This window comes from Salvelinus alpinus, chromosome 28 (genome assembly GCF_045679555.1).
Source record: "Salvelinus alpinus chromosome 28, SLU_Salpinus.1, whole genome shotgun sequence".
NCBI lineage: Eukaryota > Metazoa > Chordata > Actinopteri > Salmoniformes > Salmonidae > Salvelinus > Salvelinus alpinus.
Window position 1 is genome coordinate 37466424 of NC_092113.1, and position 19328 is coordinate 37485751.

At 44.5% G+C, this 19328-nt stretch overlaps 1 protein-coding gene across 1 annotated transcript in view; it reads left to right on the forward strand.

Annotated features, from left to right (window-relative positions):
• The first annotated feature begins 11611 nt into the window (after nucleotides 1–11611).
• Nucleotides 11612–19328, forward strand: part of LOC139557819 (ski oncogene-like) — a 125201-nt gene continuing 117484 nt past the window's right edge. The window contains exon 1 of the mRNA XM_071373040.1: nucleotides 11612–13241. Within this exon, the coding sequence (XP_071229141.1) occupies nucleotides 12336–13241 (906 nt within the window). The 5' untranslated portion in view covers nucleotides 11612–12335. The remainder of the gene's footprint in view (nucleotides 13242–19328) is intronic.

A 19328-nucleotide genomic window follows, 5' to 3' on the forward strand; every position in this document is an offset into this window, starting at 1 on the left:
TCAGTAGACGAGATACCAGTGTTCAGTAGACTAGATACCAGTGATCAGTAGACTAGATACCAGTGTTCAGTAGACTAGATACCAGTGTTCAGTAGACTAGATACCAGTGTTCAGTAGACTAGATACCAGTGTTCAGTAGACTAGAGACCAGTGTAACAGTAAACTAGATACCAGCGTAACAGTAGACTAGATACCAGTGTTCAGTAGACTAGATACCAGTGTTCAGTAGACTAGATACCAGTGTAACAGTAGACTAGATACCAGTGTTCAGTAAAATAGATACCAGTGTTCAGTAAACTAGATACCAGTGTTTAGCAGACTAGATACCAGTGTTCAGTAGACTAGATACCAGTGTAACAGCAGACTAGATACCAGCGTAACAGTAGACTAGATACCAGTGATCAGTAGACTAGATACCAGTGTTCAGTAGACTAGATACCAGTGATCAGTAGACTAGATACCAGTGTAACAGCAGACTAGATACCAGCGTAACAGTAGACTAGATACCAGTGATCAGTAGACTAGATACCAGTGTTCAGTAGACTAGATACCAGTGTAACAGTAGACTAGATACCAGTGTAACAGCAGACTAGATACCAGTGTTCAGTAGACTAGATACCAGTGTTCAGTAGACTAGATACCAGTGTAACAGTAGACTAGATACCAGCGTAACAGTAGACTAGATACCAGTGATCAGTAGACTAGATACAAGTGTTCAGTAGACTAGATACCAGCGTAACAGTAGACTAGATACCAGCGTAACAGTAGACTAGATACCAGTGTTCAGTAGACTAGATACCAGTGTTCAGTAGACTAGATACCAGTGTAACAGCAGACTAGATACCAGTGTAACAGCAGACTAGATACCAGTGTAACAGCAGACTAGATACCAGTGTTCAGTAGACTAGATACCAGTGTTCAGTAGACTAGATACCAGTGTTCAGTAGACTAGATACCAGTGTAACAGTAGACTAGATACCAGCGTAACAGCAGACTAGATACCAATGTTCAGTAGACTAGATACCAGTGTAACAGCAGACTAGATACCAGTGTTCAGTAGACTAGATACCAGCGTAACAGCAGACTAGATACCAGTGTTTAGCAGACTAGATACCAGTGTTCAGTAGACTAGATACCAGTGTTCAGTGGACTAGATACCAGTGTAACAGTAGACTAGATACCAGTGTTCAGTAGACTAGATACCAGTGTAACAGTAGACTAGATACCAGTGTTCAGTAGACTAGATACCAGCGTAACAGTAGACTAGATACCAGTGTAACAGTAGACTAGATACCAGTGTTTAGCAGACTAGAGACCAGTGTTCAGTAGACTAGATACCAGTGTTTAGTAGACTAGATACCAGTGTTTAGCAGACTAGAGACCAGTGTAACAGTAGACTAGATACCAGTGTTCAGTAGACTAGATACCAGTGTTCAGTAGACTAGATACCAGTGTTCAGTAGACTAGATACCAGTGTTTAGCAGACTAGAGACCAGTGTAACAGTAGACTAGATACCAGTGTTCAGTATACTAGATACCAGTGTTCAGTAGACTAGATACCAGTGTAACAGTAGACTAGATACCAGTGTTCAGTAGAATAGATACCAGTGTTCAGTAGACTAGATACCAGTGTAACAGTAAACTAGATACCAGCGTAACAGTAGACTAGATACCAGTGTTCAGTAGACTAGATACCAGTGTTCAGTAGACTAGATACCAGTGATCAGTAGACTAGATACCAGTGTAACAGTAGAATAGATACCAGTGTTTAGCAGACTAGATACCAGCGTAACAGTAGACTAGATACCAGTGTTCAGTAAACTAGATACCAGTGTTCAGTAGACTAGATACCAGTGTTCAGTAGACTAGATACCAGTGTTCAGTAGACTAGATACCAGTGTAACAGTAGACTAGATCCCAGTGTAACAGTAGACTAGATACCAGTGTTCAGTAGACTAGATACCAGTGTTTAGCAGACTAGATACCAGTGTTCAGTAGACTAGATACCAGTGTTCAGTAGACTAGATACCAGCGTAACAGTAGACTAGATACCAGTGTTCAGTAGACTAGATACCAGTGTTCAGTAAACTAGATACCAGCGTAACAGTAGACTAGATACCAGTGTAACAGCAGACTAGATACCAGTGTTCAGTAGACTAGATACCAGTGTTCAGTAAACTAGATACCAGTGTTCAGTAAACTAGATACCAGTGTTTAGCAGACTAGATACTAGTGTAACAGTAGACTAGATACCAGTGTTCAGTAAACTAGATACCAGTGTTCAGTAAACTAGATACCAGTGTTTAGCAGACTAGATACCAGTGTAACAGTAGACTAGATACCAGTGTTCAGTAAACTAGATACCAGTGTTCAGTAAACTAGATACCAGTGTTCAGTAGACTAGATACCAGCGTAACAGTAGACTAGATACCAGTGTTCAGTAGACTAGATACCAGCGTAACAGTAGACTAGATACCAGTGTTCAGTAGACTAGATACCAGTGTAACAGTAGACTAGATACCAGTGTTCAGTAGACTAGATACCAGCGTAACAGTAGACTAGATACCAGTGTAACAGTAGACTAGATACCAGTGTTTAGCAGACTAGAGACCAGTGTTCAGTAGACTAGATACCAGTGTTTAGTAGACTAGATACCAGTGTTTAGCAGACTAGAGACCAGTGTAACAGTAGACTAGATACCAGTGTTCAGTAGACTAGATACCAGTGTTCAGTAGACTAGATACCAGTGTTCAGTAGACTAGATACCAGTGTTTAGCAGACTAGAGACCAGTGTAACAGTAGACTAGATACCAGTGTTCAGTATACTAGATACCAGTGTTCAGTAGACTAGATACCAGTGTAACAGTAGACTAGATACCAGTGTTCAGTAGAATAGATACCAGTGTTCAGTAGACTAGATACCAGTGTAACAGTAAACTAGATACCAGCGTAACAGTAGACTAGATACCAGTGTTCAGTAGACTAGATACCAGTGTTCAGTAGACTAGATACCAGTGATCAGTAGACTAGATACCAGTGTAACAGTAGAATAGATACCAGTGTTTAGCAGACTAGATACCAGCGTAACAGTAGACTAGATACCAGTGTTCAGTAAACTAGATACCAGTGTTCAGTAGACTAGATACCAGTGTTCAGTAGACTAGATACCAGTGTTCAGTAGACTAGATACCAGTGTAACAGTAGACTAGATCCCAGTGTAACAGTAGACTAGATACCAGTGTTCAGTAGACTAGATACCAGTGTTTAGCAGACTAGATACCAGTGTTCAGTAGACTAGATACCAGTGTTCAGTAGACTAGATACCAGCGTAACAGTAGACTAGATACCAGTGTTCAGTAGACTAGATACCAGTGTTCAGTAAACTAGATACCAGCGTAACAGTAGACTAGATACCAGTGTAACAGCAGACTAGATACCAGTGTTCAGTAGACTAGATACCAGTGTTCAGTAAACTAGATACCAGTGTTCAGTAAACTAGATACCAGTGTTTAGCAGACTAGATACTAGTGTAACAGTAGACTAGATACCAGTGTTCAGTAAACTAGATACCAGTGTTCAGTAAACTAGATACCAGTGTTTAGCAGACTAGATACCAGTGTAACAGTAGACTAGATAGCAGTGTTCAGTAAACTAGATACCAGTGTTCAGTAAACTAGATACCAGTGTTCAGTAGACTAGATACCAGCGTAACAGTAGACTAGATACCAGTGTTTAGTAGACTAGATACCAGCGTAACAGTAGACTAGATACCAGTGTTCAGTAGACTAGATACCAGTGTTCAGTAGACTAGATACCAGCGTAACAGTAGACTAGATCCCAGTGTTCAGTAGACTAGATACCAGTGTTCAGTAGACTAGATACCAGTGTTCAGTAGACTAGATACCAGCGTAACAGTAGACTAGATACCAGTGTTCAGTAGACTAGATACCAGTGTTCAGTAGACTAGATACCAGTGTTCAGTAGACTAGATACCAGTGTTCAGTAGACTAGAGACCAGTGTAACAGTAGACTAGATACCAGCGTAACAGTAGACTAGATACCAGTGTTTAGCAGACTAGATACCAGTGTTCAGTAGACTAGATACCAGTGTTCAGTAGACTAGATACCAGTGTTCAGTAGACTAGAGACCAGTGTAACAGTAGACTAGATACCAGTGTTCAGTAGACTAGATACCAGCGTAACAGTAGACTAGATACCAGTGTTTAGCAGACTAGATACCAGTGTAACAGTAGACTAGATACCAGTGTTCAGTAGACTAGATACCAGTGTTCAGTAGACTAGATACCAGTGTTCAGTAGAATAGATGCCAGTGTAACAGTAGAATAGATACCAGTGTTCAGTAGACTAGATACCAGTGTTCAGTAGACTAGATACCAGTGTAACAGTAAACTAGATACCAGTGTTTAGCAGACTAGATACCAGTGTAACAGTAGACTAGATACCAGTGTTCAGTAGACTAGATCCCAGTGTAACAGTAGACTAGATACCAGTGTTTAGCAGACTAGATACCAGTGTAACAGCAGACTAGATACCAGTGTAACAGTAGACTAGATACCAGTGTTCAGTAGACTAGATACCAGTGTTCAGTAGACTAGATCCCAGTGTTCAGTAGACTAGATACCAGTGTTCAGTAGACTAGATCCCAGTGTTCAGTAGACTAGATACCAGCGTAACAGTAGACTAGATACCAGCGTAACAGTAGACTAGATACCAGTGTTCAGTAGACTAGATACCAGTGTTCAGTAGACTAGATACCAGTGTAACAGTAGAATAGATACCAGTGTTCAGTAGACTAGATACCAGTGTAACAGTAGACTAGATACCAGTGTTCAGTAGACTAGATACCAGTGTTTAGCAGACTAGATACCAGTGTAACAGTAGACTAGATACCAGTGTTCAGTAGACTAGATCCCAGTGTAACAGTAGACTAGATACCAGTGTTCAGTAGACTAGATACCAGTGTTTAGCAGACTAGATACCAGTGTAACAGCAGACTAGATACCAGTGTAACAGTAGACTAGATACCAGTGTTCAGTAGACTAGATACCAGTGTTCAGTAGACTAGATCCCAGTGTTCAGTAGACTAGATTCCAGTGTTCAGTAGACTAGATCCCAGTGTTCAGTAGACTAGATACCAGCGTAACAGTAGACTAGATACCAGCGTAACAGTAGACTAGATACCAGTGTTCAGTAGACTAGATACCAGTGTAACAGTAGAATAGATACCAGTGTTCAGTAGACTAGATACCAGTGTTCAGTAGACTAGATCCCAGTGTTCAGTAGACTAGATACCAGCGTAACAGTAGACTAGATACCAGTGTAACAGTAGACTAGATACCAGTGTAACAGTAGACTAGATACCAGTGTTCAGTAGACTAGATACTAGTGTTCAGTAGACTAGATACCAGCGTAACAGTAGACTAGATACCAGCGTAACAGCAGACTAGATACCAGCATAACAGTAGACTAGATACCAGTGTTCAGTAGACTAGATACCAGTGTTCAGTAGACTAGATACCAGTGTAACAGTAGACTAGATACCAGTGTAACAGTAGACTAGATACCAGTGTTCAGTAGACTAGATACCAGTGTTCAGTAGACTAGATACCAGTGTTCAGTAGACTAGATACCAGTGTTCAGTAGACTAGATACCAGTGTTCAGTAAACTAGATACCAGTGTTTAGCAGACTAGATACCAGCGTAACAGTAGACTAGATACCAGTGTTTAGCAGACTAGATACCAGTGTTCAGTAGACTAGATACCAGTGTTCAGTAGACTAGATACTAGTGTTCAGTAGACTAGATACCAGCGTAACAGTAGACTAGATACCAGTGTAACAGTAGACTAGATACCAGTGTTCAGTAGACTAGATACTAGTGTTCAGTAGACTAGATACCAGCGTAACAGTAGACTAGATACCAGCGTAACAGCAGACTAGATACCAGCGTAACAGTAGACTAGATACCAGTGTTCAGTAGACTAGATACCAGTGTTCAGTAGACTAGATACCAGTGTAACAGTAGACTAGATACCAGTGTAACAGTAGACTAGATACCAGTGTTCAGCAGACTAGATACCAGCGTAACAGTAGACTAGATACCAGTGTTTAGCAGACTAGATACCAGTGTTCAGTAGACTAGATACCAGTGTAACAGTAGACTAGATACCAGTGTTCAGTAGACTAGATACCAGTGTTCAGTAGACTAGATACCAGTGTTCAGTAGACTAGATACCAGTGTTCAGTAGACTAGAGACCAGTGTAACAGTAGACTAGATACCAGTGTTCAGTAGACTAGATACCAGTGTTCAGTAGACTAGAGACCAGTGTAACAGTAGACTAGATACCAGTGTTCAGTAGACTAGATACCAGTGTTCAGTAGACTAGATACCAGTGTTCAGTAGACTAGATACCAGTGTTCAGTAGACTAGATACCAGTGTTTAGCAGACTAGATCCCAGTGTAACATTAGACTAGATACCAGCGTAACAGTAGATTAGATACCAGCGTAACAGTAGACTAGATACCAGTGTTCAGTAGACTAGATCCCAGTGTAACAGTAGACTAGATACCAGCGTAACAGTAGACTAGATACCAGTGTTCAGTAGACTAGATACCAGTGTTCAGTAGACTAGATACCAGTCGTCAGTAGATTAGATACCAGTGTTCAGTAGACTAGATACCAGTGTAACAGTAGACTAGATACCAGTGTTCAGTAGACTAGATACCAGTGTTCAGTAGACTAGATACCAGTCGTCAGTAGATTAGATACCAGTGTTCAGTAGACTAGATACCAGTCGTCAGTAGATTAGATACCAGTGTTCAGTAGACTAGATACCAGTGTTCAGTAGACTAGATACCAGTGTAACAGTAGAATAGATACCAGTGTTCAGTAGACTAGATACCAGTGTAGCAGTAGACTAGATACCAGTGTTCAGTAGACTAGATACCAGTGTTTAGCAGACTAGATACCAGTGTAACAGTAGACTAGATACCAGTGTTCAGTAGACTAGATCCCAGTGTAACAGTAGACTAGATACCAGTGTTCAGTAGACTAGATACCAGTGTTTAGCAGACTAGATACCAGTGTAACAGCAGACTAGATACCAGTGTAACAGTAGACTAGATACCAGTGTTCAGTAGACTAGATACCAGTGTTCAGTAGACTAGATCCCAGTGTTCAGTAGACTAGATCCCAGTGTTCAGTAGACTAGATCCCAGTGTTCAGTAGACTAGATACCAGCGTAACAGTAGACTAGATACCAGCGTAACAGTAGACTAGATACCAGTGTTCAGTAGACTAGATACCAGTGTAACAGTAGAATAGATACCAGTGTTCAGTAGACTAGATACCAGTGTTCAGTAGACTAGATCCCAGTGTTCAGTAGACTAGATACCAGCGTAACAGTAGACTAGATACCAGTGTAACAGTAGACTAGATACCAGTGTAACAGTAGACTAGATACCAGTGTTCAGTAGACTAGATACTAGTGTTCAGTAGACTAGATACCAGCGTAACAGTAGACTAGATACCAGCGTAACAGCAGACTAGATACCAGCATAACAGTAGACTAGATACCAGTGTTCAGTAGACTAGATACCAGTGTTCAGTAGACTAGATACCAGTGTAACAGTAGACTAGATACCAGTGTAACAGTAGACTAGATACCAGTGTTCAGTAGACTAGATACCAGTGTTCAGTAGACTAGATACCAGTGTTCAGTAGACTAGATACCAGTGTTCAGTAGACTAGATACCAGTGTTCAGTAAACTAGATACCAGTGTTTAGCAGACTAGATACCAGCGTAACAGTAGACTAGATACCAGTGTTTAGCAGACTAGATACCAGTGTTCAGTAGACTAGATACCAGTGTTCAGTAGACTAGATACTAGTGTTCAGTAGACTAGATACCAGCGTAACAGTAGACTAGATACCAGTGTAACAGTAGACTAGATACCAGTGTTCAGTAGACTAGATACTAGTGTTCAGTAGACTAGATACCAGCGTAACAGTAGACTAGATACCAGCGTAACAGCAGACTAGATACCAGCGTAACAGTAGACTAGATACCAGTGTTCAGTAGACTAGATACCAGTGTTCAGTAGACTAGATACCAGTGTAACAGTAGACTAGATACCAGTGTAACAGTAGACTAGATACCAGTGTTCAGCAGACTAGATACCAGCGTAACAGTAGACTAGATACCAGTGTTTAGCAGACTAGATACCAGTGTTCAGTAGACTAGATACCAGTGTAACAGTAGACTAGATACCAGTGTTCAGTAGACTAGATACCAGTGTTCAGTAGACTAGATACCAGTGTTCAGTAGACTAGATACCAGTGTTCAGTAGACTAGAGACCAGTGTAACAGTAGACTAGATACCAGTGTTCAGTAGACTAGATACCAGTGTTCAGTAGACTAGAGACCAGTGTAACAGTAGACTAGATACCAGTGTTCAGTAGACTAGATACCAGTGTTCAGTAGACTAGATACCAGTGTTCAGTAGACTAGATACCAGTGTTCAGTAGACTAGATACCAGTGTTTAGCAGACTAGATCCCAGTGTAACATTAGACTAGATACCAGCGTAACAGTAGACTAGATACCAGCGTAACAGTAGACTAGATACCAGTGTTCAGTAGACTAGATCCCAGTGTAACAGTAGACTAGATACCAGCGTAACAGTAGACTAGATTCCAGTGTTCAGTAGACTAGATACCAGTGTTCAGTAGACTAGATACCAGTCGTCAGTAGATTAGATACCAGTGTTCAGTAGACTAGATACCAGTGTAACAGTAGACTAGATACCAGTGTTCAGTAGACTAGATACCAGTGTTCAGTAGACTAGATACCAGTCGTCAGTAGATTAGATACCAGTGTTCAGTAGACTAGATACCAGTCGTCAGTAGATTAGATACCAGTGTTCAGTAGACTAGATACCAGTCGTCAGTAGATTAGATACCAGTGTTCAGTAGACTCCTGCCCCGTGGCTCCCAAACCCGAGCAATATGATGGGCACGTTGCCAAATAGATAAAGCCCCAGGTCACACCTCGCTCATTACAAAGGTCACTTATCCTTCAGCCATGTGGGATATAGCTCGCCACCATAGCTCCAGATCTGGCAACCCCCCCGCACCCCGCTGATCAGTGGGCTATTCTGGTTGGATTTTTTGAGGAAAGTGGAATGACTAGCCTGTGTTATCATTCCACTCCTTGCCACTCCTTGTCATTGCAATGAGTTGACATGATAGCGCACCAACAGATCTGGGACCAGGCTCGAAAAAAGACCCTGCTCTCAACCCAACTGTGTCATGGATGGTTCAAAATCAATCTTGTAGAATGAAACGTAATTTGTACAAGGCTACGTCCACTGGCATTCAAACACTGTCATAATTGTAATTTGTTTCAAAGAGGATCGGACTGATCCATTGTGGAAAACGGTTGAGATTGTTGGTGTAGACTTCTTTAGCACTTGGATTGCCTATCTAGAGGGTAGCTTATGATTGGCGTATAAACTCCTTATAACAGATTGGTCACTGGTCTATGGGTCAGAAGATCCATCACATTAACATTGATGCCTACTCATGATTGCGTTTTCTATATGCCATGTAAATATATTGATTCAATTAATATCTGCAGCACTAATGTATGCCATCATTTATATTGTAATGACCTCTGAGGGAGCATCTCTACAATTGCCATTAGGTTGCATTTACATTGCCTCATGGCTAGGGGGAGCTACAGTAACAGCAAACTATAGCCTCACCTTTCATTCTTGGCTCACATCACAGCAACTGGCCAAATCCTAACCCGGACAATGCTGGAGCCAATTGTGCACCGCCCTATGAGACTCCCAATCACGGCCGGTTGTGATACAGCCTGGAATCAAACCAGGGTCTGTAGTGACTCTAATGACTCTATCACTGAGATGCAGTGCCTTAGACCGCTGCGCCACTCGGGAACATTGGAGACAGGGGCGTCATGTACCCCAAATATTTTAGGGGGCACAAAGTACATGAGGATGCCAGTGAGGGCTAGGCCCCCGACTGTAAGTTGGAGAATTGAGCATTTTTCCTGCAATCTAGAGCCATAATCATTATGCTTATTTCTATGTAAAAACAATATCTAAGCATACCTCTTGAGCTGTGTGTATCCTCCTGACTGGGGTTTCTTTTTTAAATAACCAAAATATGCTTCTCTGCATCTCTGCTCAAATCTGGGTAAAAAGATTTAAAGGAATGCGAGTCTTAATCAGTAGATTTAGTTTTTTCTTGCTTTTCTAAAGTTTACCAACCAATGTCAGCAGGCATGCCAGCTAAGATACACAAGCTAGCTACTCTAACTTGATTAAGAGGAGTTGGGTTAAATGCGGAAGACACATTTCAGTTGAAGGCATTCCGTTGTACAACTGACTAGGTACCCCCCTTTCCCTTATAGGCTGAAATGGCTTCTTGCTAGCTAGTAATGAGGTTGGCAACCTATCTGGGCTAGCTACAGCCAATTTCATAAAATTGCTAGGTGGCTAGCAGTATTTTTTAACAGCACAAATCCCACCTATGGCATGACGCCTCTGATTGGAGATAGCAGCAAACAACAGCAGAGCTGACCAAATGAACACAATTGCACTGCCTGGTGTAGACTGGCATACAGTTAGTTTTATGAATCTGTTGAAGGCTTATATAATTCATATGTCATGTATTATTATGTAGCCTAGGCTACTTCACATGGGGGGGGACATGAAGACCTGTAATAAAAAGGTAGAAGTCTATTCTCCACAAATGTATTAGGCTGTATTAGTCATTCAATTACATTCATGGAAGAAATAGCCAAATTGACAAAGTTAATTACAGACCAGTAACAATGTACATTTTAAATGCACAGTGCAAATTCAGTTTGCAATTTGTTCACTTTTTCCAATTCTTTTCAGCACAATAGGAATGATTAGCTGGACTTGATCGTAACCTAACACCCACTGCACTGCTCATTTGTTCATAAGTTTGAAGTGTGCGTATTTCACCCCATGCCCTCGATGTTGCACATTATAATTAATACTCAAAACCCAGGAGGAAAGTGACTCAAACATAATTGTTTCATTTCATAGACTGCGCTACTAGTAGTAGGGCAGCTCGTGAAGTATAGCCGTGCTTGTGCAATTAATTGGCACAACTATAGCTGTCACTTTATGCCTATGCGTAAAACAGGTGGGCCTATGCGTAAAATCGGTGGGCCTATGCGTAAAACAGGTGGGCCTATGCGTACAATAGGTGGGCCTATGCGTAAAACAGGTGGGCCTATGCGTAAAATGAATGGAATTGGAATGGTGCATGCATCCACATAATAATAATAAATACAAGTCATACTAATAATAATGATTATTGTAATTATTACAGATGATTAATTAATAATAATTATTAGTCCTATGTTGCTATGCCTTGTAAATAACAGTTTAAACCAGCCTGAAAAAATGACCCTCAATACATAAACCGCAGTCAGTCGTACAATTTGCATTTCCCCTCAAAGTCTAAATTTGACTGTCTGTTGCAAACTCCACCCATCCTCTTTCGGTTACAGCGTTCTTATTACACCTCAGTGGGTTACAGCCGTTCTTAGCTGTGAACCAATTGATTCACGCTTAAGCCTTGTGTTTTTTCCGACTTTACAAGGCTACTAAGAAAAGTGGGGGAGTGACGACTTGTTCCTGGAAGAGCCAGCCTGCGGAGTCAGTCACATTTTTGGCTGGGATTCAATGACTGAGCCAGACACACACAAACACTGAGATAGGGGCTGCGAGGGAGAGAGAGGGGCGAGTGAGTGAGCAAGCGCAACCCAGCTCACAGACTAGCCATCTCCAGTACACAGGCATATCGAACAGCAGGGGCAGACGGAGTGTATGCGTCCGGCTATACTGCAGTATTCCACAGTTTAAAGGAGGTTACACGCGGGTTTTTACTGTGTTTTATACCGGATACATAGAGGGAGAAGGCTTTGCTTTATCGGTCGATACTTTTTCTGAAACTTCAAAAGCATTATTCATTTTTGGAGGAGTTTCAGAGGGACGCGTTTTAGATATGGACTGTCAGGAGTGTACTGCAGGGGAAGACTCGCCCGTGTCACCATTCGCTTAGTAGGCTAGTGAACGGAATTGGAAACTCACTGCTCGGGACTTTTTTGTGGATGTTTGATGAAGCGCTTTCTGCACTTGGCTAATTCTCGGAGACCTTGGATTTACAAGGAACCGGAACCTATCGTGGCTTTCAATTGTTTTAGTTTGCCCCAGTTGAAAGGAACTCTCGCTTCCAAAGTCGTAGTGAAAACATGGAGACTGTAACTCGACAAAGCTTCCAACCTCACCCAGGACTGCAACAAACTCTCAAGCAGTTTCATCTGAGTTCTATGAGCTCCCTCGGCGGACCGGCGGCGTTTTCTGCTCGATGGCCACATGACCTCCTGTTCAAGAAGGATGGGAAAGAGCCCGAGCCCGTGCTGCATCTTCCCATGCAGCCGCCGACAGTGATGCCGGGACCTCTCTTCATCCCCTCCGACCGCTCCACCGAGAGGTGCGAGACGGTCCTGGAGACCGAGACTGTCTCCTGTTTCGTGGTCGGCGGCGAGAAACGGCTGTGCTTGCCGCAGATCCTCAACACCGTACTGCGGGATTTCTCCCTTCAACAGATCAACTCGGTGTGCGACGACCTCCACATTTACTGCTCCCGGTGCACGGCAGAACAGCTGGAGATCCTCAAAGTCATGGGAATTCTCCCCTTCTCCGCGCCTTCCTGCGGACTCATCACCAAAACGGATGCGGAGCGCCTGTGCAATGCCCTGATTTACGGAGGCACCTACCCGCCGCACTGCAAGAAAGAGTTCACGGGCTCACTGGAGCTGGAGTTCACGGAGAAAAGCCTCAAAATATACCACGAGTGTTTCGGAAAGTGCAAGGGTCTCTTCGTCCCGGAGCTGTACACCAGCCCAAACGCAGCCTGCATTCAGTGCATGGACTGCAGACTCATGTACCCGACACATAAGTTCGTGGTGCACAGTCACAAATCGTTGGAAAACAGGACTTGCCACTGGGGCTTCGACTCCGCCAACTGGAGGGCATACATCCTCTTGGGCCAGGATTACACAGGGAAAGAGGAGAAGGCGCGCCTGGAGCAGCATTTGGACGAGATTAAAGAGAAATTTGACTTCGCCAACAAATATAAGAGGAAAGCATCCAGGGTGAGTTGAACTAGTTTGTTACAATGTCGTTACACAGTGTTGCAAGTGTTGTTACATTATACGAATGTTGTTACACTGCTGTCACAAAAACATGAACACTGTATTTAACGTTTTTTCTCCTTTATTTTACTTGTGTTTTGTTTTGTCTTCTTGCAAATACACTGTTATCTTGGACTAAGAGTCAAAGATTCGTATCTCGAGAACAGAATAGACTATTGGCGCAATGACTTGTCCCAGCCATGGGCTAGTTTAGACTGTAGGCGATGGCGCAATGACTTGTCCCAGCCATGGGCTAGTTTAGACTGTAGGCGATGGCGCAATGACTTGTCCCAGCCATGGGCTAGTTTAGACTGTAGGCGATGGCGCAATGACTTGTCCCAGCCATGGGCTAGTTTAGGCTGTAGGCGATGGCGCAATGACTTGTCCCAACCATGGGCTAGTTTAGACTGTAGGCGATGGCGCAATGACTTGTCCCAACCATGGGCTAGTTTAGACTGTAGGCGATGGCGCAATGACTTGTCCCAACCATGGGCTAGTTTAGACTGTAGGCGATGGCGCAATGACTTGTCCCAGCCATGGGCTAGTTTAGACTGTAGGCGATGGCGCAATGACTTGTCCCAGCCATGGGCTAGTTTAGGCTGTAGGCGAATCCTTCCAAGATTGGGTTACTCTCCACATATTGTTACTAATTGTCCACCAAGAACAGCTAAATGGCTCTGGTGGCAATACAACCATTATTCACAACCTGTGAAACATTTCTGCGGGTGTCAACGGCAATTATATTGGCCTTACTGTAAATACAATCCCATTTACCAACAAATGGCCCAATAATGGTGTTACAAAAACTATCGACACACATGTGATGTATAAGGTCGAGGAAATAATGTAATAATTTCTAAAGTTGCAAAACACTGTTTGTAGGTGTGTAGCTTAAACTCCCCTCTGTCCTGCACGCAGTTGCACGCATCCCCCTCCCCCCAGGTTTGCACGCATACACCCAGGTCTTTCGGTGTGGGCTGCCGCTCGCTCATTCCGCACTTTGCTGTGTATTGTGGTTTACTGGCTGTGTTTGAGAAACAGGTACTTCAAGGTAGATGTGTCACTGTGTCATTAACGAGGGGTTCATCCGTGCGTAGTGGCGTGGAGCTCCCATGAGGGTGGTTGGCGCGGCTGGATTTATTAGAGCACGAAGATATGTCAATTGTCTGCCTCGAGAGGCCATTACAGTAGTAGACGTCTACTTTTTCAACTGAATAACCAGTAGGCTACTACTACCCTTTTTATGTCTGTGTTTGTGGCAATGGGTTATGTATCTCCAAATGCAGTGTTTCTTGAAATTTCAGAGCAGTTATATTATAATGAGAAGACGAGAGGGGGGGGGGGGTGGGGGGGCGGGACTGAACGATATACATAGCCAGCACTGTCTGCTAGCCATGATTTCTCTGGTGGATTCCCACAGCGCTTCCATGGCAGGCCATCAGATGAGCCCTAAATGATGTGGAGGGGAGTTTATCAAACATGCAAGAGGGGCTCAGTGTCGCCTCTCCTGTATGCCACCCAAGCTAACCTTTTTGAGGGTAATTGAGCTTTGTGAACAGTATGGGGTCCTCTGGTGGCCTATCCCTGACTTTTACATTGGGGGCTAGGCTATAGCCTAGCACTGCTACTACAGCAGACAGAGAGCCCGGATTCTAAATCCTATGGGGGGATTAGGTCCGTGCTTTGGGGTGGGCAGGCAGGCAAGCAGAGGGGGGGATCAGTCCCCCCTCCCTCCCCTCTTCCTCCAACTAAGACTGATAAAAGAGCCCCCTCCACAAATGAAAGGCAAGCATGGCCATTTGCATGAACTGTTACACATGAATAGAGTTGATGAAGCAGGGATAGGAGTATTGTGGTGGAAACATAATATGATCCCAACAAAGGAGAGCATTCACACACACACACACACACACACACACACACACACACACACACACACACACACACACACACACACACACACACACACACACACACACACACACACACACACACACACACTCTTCTTCCCTTCCCCCCAATTACCTACTCCGTTGCCCCTCTCGGCATGAAAGGAGGGTGAAAGAAGAGTGGGTGATTATGTTAGGAGACTTTTCAGGGGGGCCATACAAACAAAGTGGAAGTGTTTACCAACAGGACTCTCACAATTCACTAGCACAGCTTTTACCCTTCTATCTGCCAGTGTGTCAGGAGGGCCACAGACTTGTCATGCACTTGCTCTTGCCACTGTATTTAGGTTTGAGTGGGGGGACTTAAAGGAATTTAAAGGCCTCTTCTATTTTTATTGGGGCTCATTGTTAATATAATCACTCTCCTAAGCCTAGTTTAAATCCACTCTTTATTTAGGATTTTTGTTTATTTCCCTTCATTTGTTTTAAAGGAGGGGCTTGGTGAAAGCAATGCTACGGACATCATATTTGCAGAATTATGATCATATTCCTGAACTCCTCTCGCTATAGTATCCTACAAGTCTCCCTTCATCAGCACATTTCACCTGGGGTGTTACCTTGAGATGTCTTTCACAGAAGAAATAGACCGGAGTGGGCTTGTTGTGCCTGACGACGTATCGAGAGCATGTCACTACTGTGTTTTGTTGGCGAGGGGAACGGGAGGTTTTGTGGAGGTTTGTGAATGCAGCTAGCAGCCGTCTCACAGTCAGACACAGGAAGTGAGCTTGAAGGACTTCCTGTTCTCCAAGACTCTTATGAGGTCATGGGCCCTGTGCTCGATAGAAGCAGTCTGTGCATTACACACACACACACACACACACACACACACACACACACACACACACACACACACACACACACACACACACACACACACACACACACACACACACACACACACTTTGCAGCATACCTTCCTTATTGCAGCATACTTCCCCCAATAAAAGGCTGTTTTGGAATTTGCAGTAAAAGTGCATTATCCGTTTGAATCTGAGACGTGAGAGCGCATGTGTCGACTGTGGGAGTGCAAACAATAGTGAATGAGCAAGTGAGTTAGCTCAGGGAACTATTGAATGGGTTCAAAGGTTACGAGTAGGGTGTGGAGCAGGTGGCTAAGTCTCTAAGTTCACCATGCCAATGCTGGTTTCTGGCTGGTACACATGTGGGTCGCTAACATAATCAGTGGCTTTCCACATCAGGAGGTTTTGATAAGGATGGTGGCCACAGATTTAGTAGCTCGCTAGGTTATATTTCACCTCAAGACGGTGTGATTTATACACGCCCCATCTGTTGGAAGGAGATATGAACGAGAGAGGGAGAGAGATAATGGATCAGAGTACATTTCCAGCCTCCAGTTGGGGCTTGGTTTATGAACAAGCAGTTTATGTTTCCACCAACGACCAAGTTTTGAGGCAGCAGCACAGACTTTTGGTTCGGTAAGCTGAAAAAAGGGAAATGTAAAAACGTTCAGTCTCAGAGCCTAACTTGAACAACGCTGTCAATGGTTGTCTCTGCCTGGCCCTTTACTGTAGCTGGCTGGTTGGTTGTCTCTGCCTGGCCCTTTACTGTAGCTGGCTGGTTGGTTGTCTCTGCCTGGCCCTTTACTGTAGCTGGCTGGTTGGTTGTCTCTGCCTGGCCCTTTACTGTAGCTGGCTGGTTGGTTGTCTCTGCCTGGCCCTTTACTGTAGCTGGCTGGTTGGTTGTCTCTGCCTGGCCCTTTACTGTAGCTGGCTGGTTGGTTGTCTCTGCCTGGCCCTTTACTGTAGCTGGCTGGTTGGTTGTCTCTGCCTGGCCCTTTACTGTAGCTGGCTGGTTGGTTGTCTCTGCCTGGCCCTTTACTGTAGCTGGCTGGTTGGTTGTCTCTGCCTGGCCCTTTACTGTAGCTGGCTGGTTGGTTGTCTCTGCCTGGCCCTTTACTGTAGCTGGCTGGTTGGTTGTCTCTGCCTGGCCCTTTACTGTAGCTGGCTGGTTGGTTGTCTCTGCCTTGGCCTTTACTGTAGCTGGCTGGTTGGTTGTCTCTGCCTGGCCCTTTACTGTAGCTGGCTGGTTGGTTGTCTCTGCCTGGCCCTTTACTGTAGCTGGCTGGTTGGTTGTCTCTGCCTTGGCCTTTACTGTAGCTGGCTGGTTGGTTGTCTCTGCCTGGCCCTTTACTGTAGCTGGCTGGTTGGTTGTCTCTGCCTGGCCCTTTACTGTAGCTGGCTGGTTGGTTGTCTCTGCCTGGCCCTTTACTGTAGCTGGCTGGTTGGTTGTCTCTGCCTGGCCCTTTACTGTAGCTGGCTGGTTGGTTGTCTCTGCCTGGCCCTTTACTGTAGCTGGCTGGTTGGTTGTCTCTGCCTGGCCCTTTACTGTAGCTGGCTGGTTGGTTGTCTCTGCCTTGGCCTTTACTGTAGCTGGCTGGTTGGTTGTCTCTGCCTTGGCCTTTACTGTAGCTGGCTGGTTGGTTGCTGTCTGCTGTGGAAGGGCTTTCAGACACTGTTTGGTGTTTTGACAGAAGCCACATTGGGGAAGCCAGCAGACAAGACTAGTAGTTAGTCTAGGCTGGGGAGCAAGAGAGTTTCGACAGACGTTGCATTCCAGACCCGCCACTCCCTGAGAGAGAGAGAGGGGGGGGGGGGAGGAGACAAGCCCATAACACAAGCCAACCCTCCTGAATGGGCATGAATGAGGCATGTACCCACACCTGCGCAGCGCTGTTAAAACCAATCCTCCACCCCTCAGGCTCTTGCCTCTCTTTCTCTCTTTTGTTTTCCCTCTGTGTTTCATTCTCACTCCGGGATGGCGAGGAAGGCTTTTAGAGACAAAGAGCAGTTGTTAACTAAGGAGAGAGGCTGTGAAGGAGGGTGCATAATTTTTTTTCTTCCAGGGGTGGTGTGTTCGATGTTTCAATCTGTCATCTGAAGGACTTTTATGACGATGCTTTTGGTCTCCAGTTGCAATTTAGTTTGAAAATGTCCGAACCCTAAAACTAGTCTGAGTTTGTAGCCTCAAAAGGGTGGAGAAAGTGTAAAAAAGATGCCATTTTGTACAGTGCAAGCTAGGCAGCAGGCAGCCTCCCCCCTCTCTGTCTCTCTCTGCAGAGTCAGCCCTTTAGCAAGGAGGTCTGGGGGCCTCGTTGTTTTCAAAAGTACTGCTCCCAAAGTGTGGCTGGGCTCCAGACCCCATTTCGCAGGGGCTGAAACTTCCCTTCCACTGCCCAAAAATGTCCCAGTGCACCTTGGGATATCTGGCCTCCAGCTGAAGGGGTCGCTTGTTGGAGGGGGGGTGGGGGTAGGAAGTGAACTCCCTGGGTGAATAGAGGCCATGTCCTGTTTCATATTCAAGGCATAGGCCTTCTGACAGAGAGCCATACCCTCTCTGCGGACAGCACAACAGCTGGTAGCCATGCATATCAATGGCCACAGAGAGAATATCCCTCTTCACTGCTTTCAGGGGGTTTTCCAGTCGTGAAAATGCAGCAACTGCAGCTGAATTAAAATACTATATACAGCTGAATAACAGCTATGGACTGGTAGTTTTGAGGTAGTGGTGATGATGTGGAATGATTTAAGAAGGATTTTTTTGCTTTGTATTGTCATGAGGGTTGTTGTGATTGCTGAGGAATCATCCAACGATTCCTGTGCGTGCGTTTGTCTGTGCATGGCAGAGAAAATGATCATATTCTCCAGAAGCCTGCATGGTCCAAGAAAAAGGAAGCCACTAATTCACTTAGGGCTTAGCTAAATGAGTCCGGCTCCAATCCAATCTCTGCACAGGCAGACTGTGACTAGTCTGTGCCGTCTGAGTACAGTGAGCCCTGCCTTGTTAGATCAGCTTGACGGGTCTGAGGGATCAATGGGATATTGACAGCCGGGTCTTCCCCTGTCAAGGGCGGCTGAAGACTCCATCACTCCTTCACCTCCACTACACAACTAGAAGAGACACAGAGATGCCTGTCTTCTCGTCTGACCTCATATCAGTTCTATCTATGTATATCTATGTATCTACCACACAGGGTGGTTGTGCAATAAACGTCTCGTCAATGAACGTCTTGTTGCATGATTGTTTATTTATTGTGGTTAGGAGCTGTATGCAGGGCCTAACATTAACACCCGTCACCTGC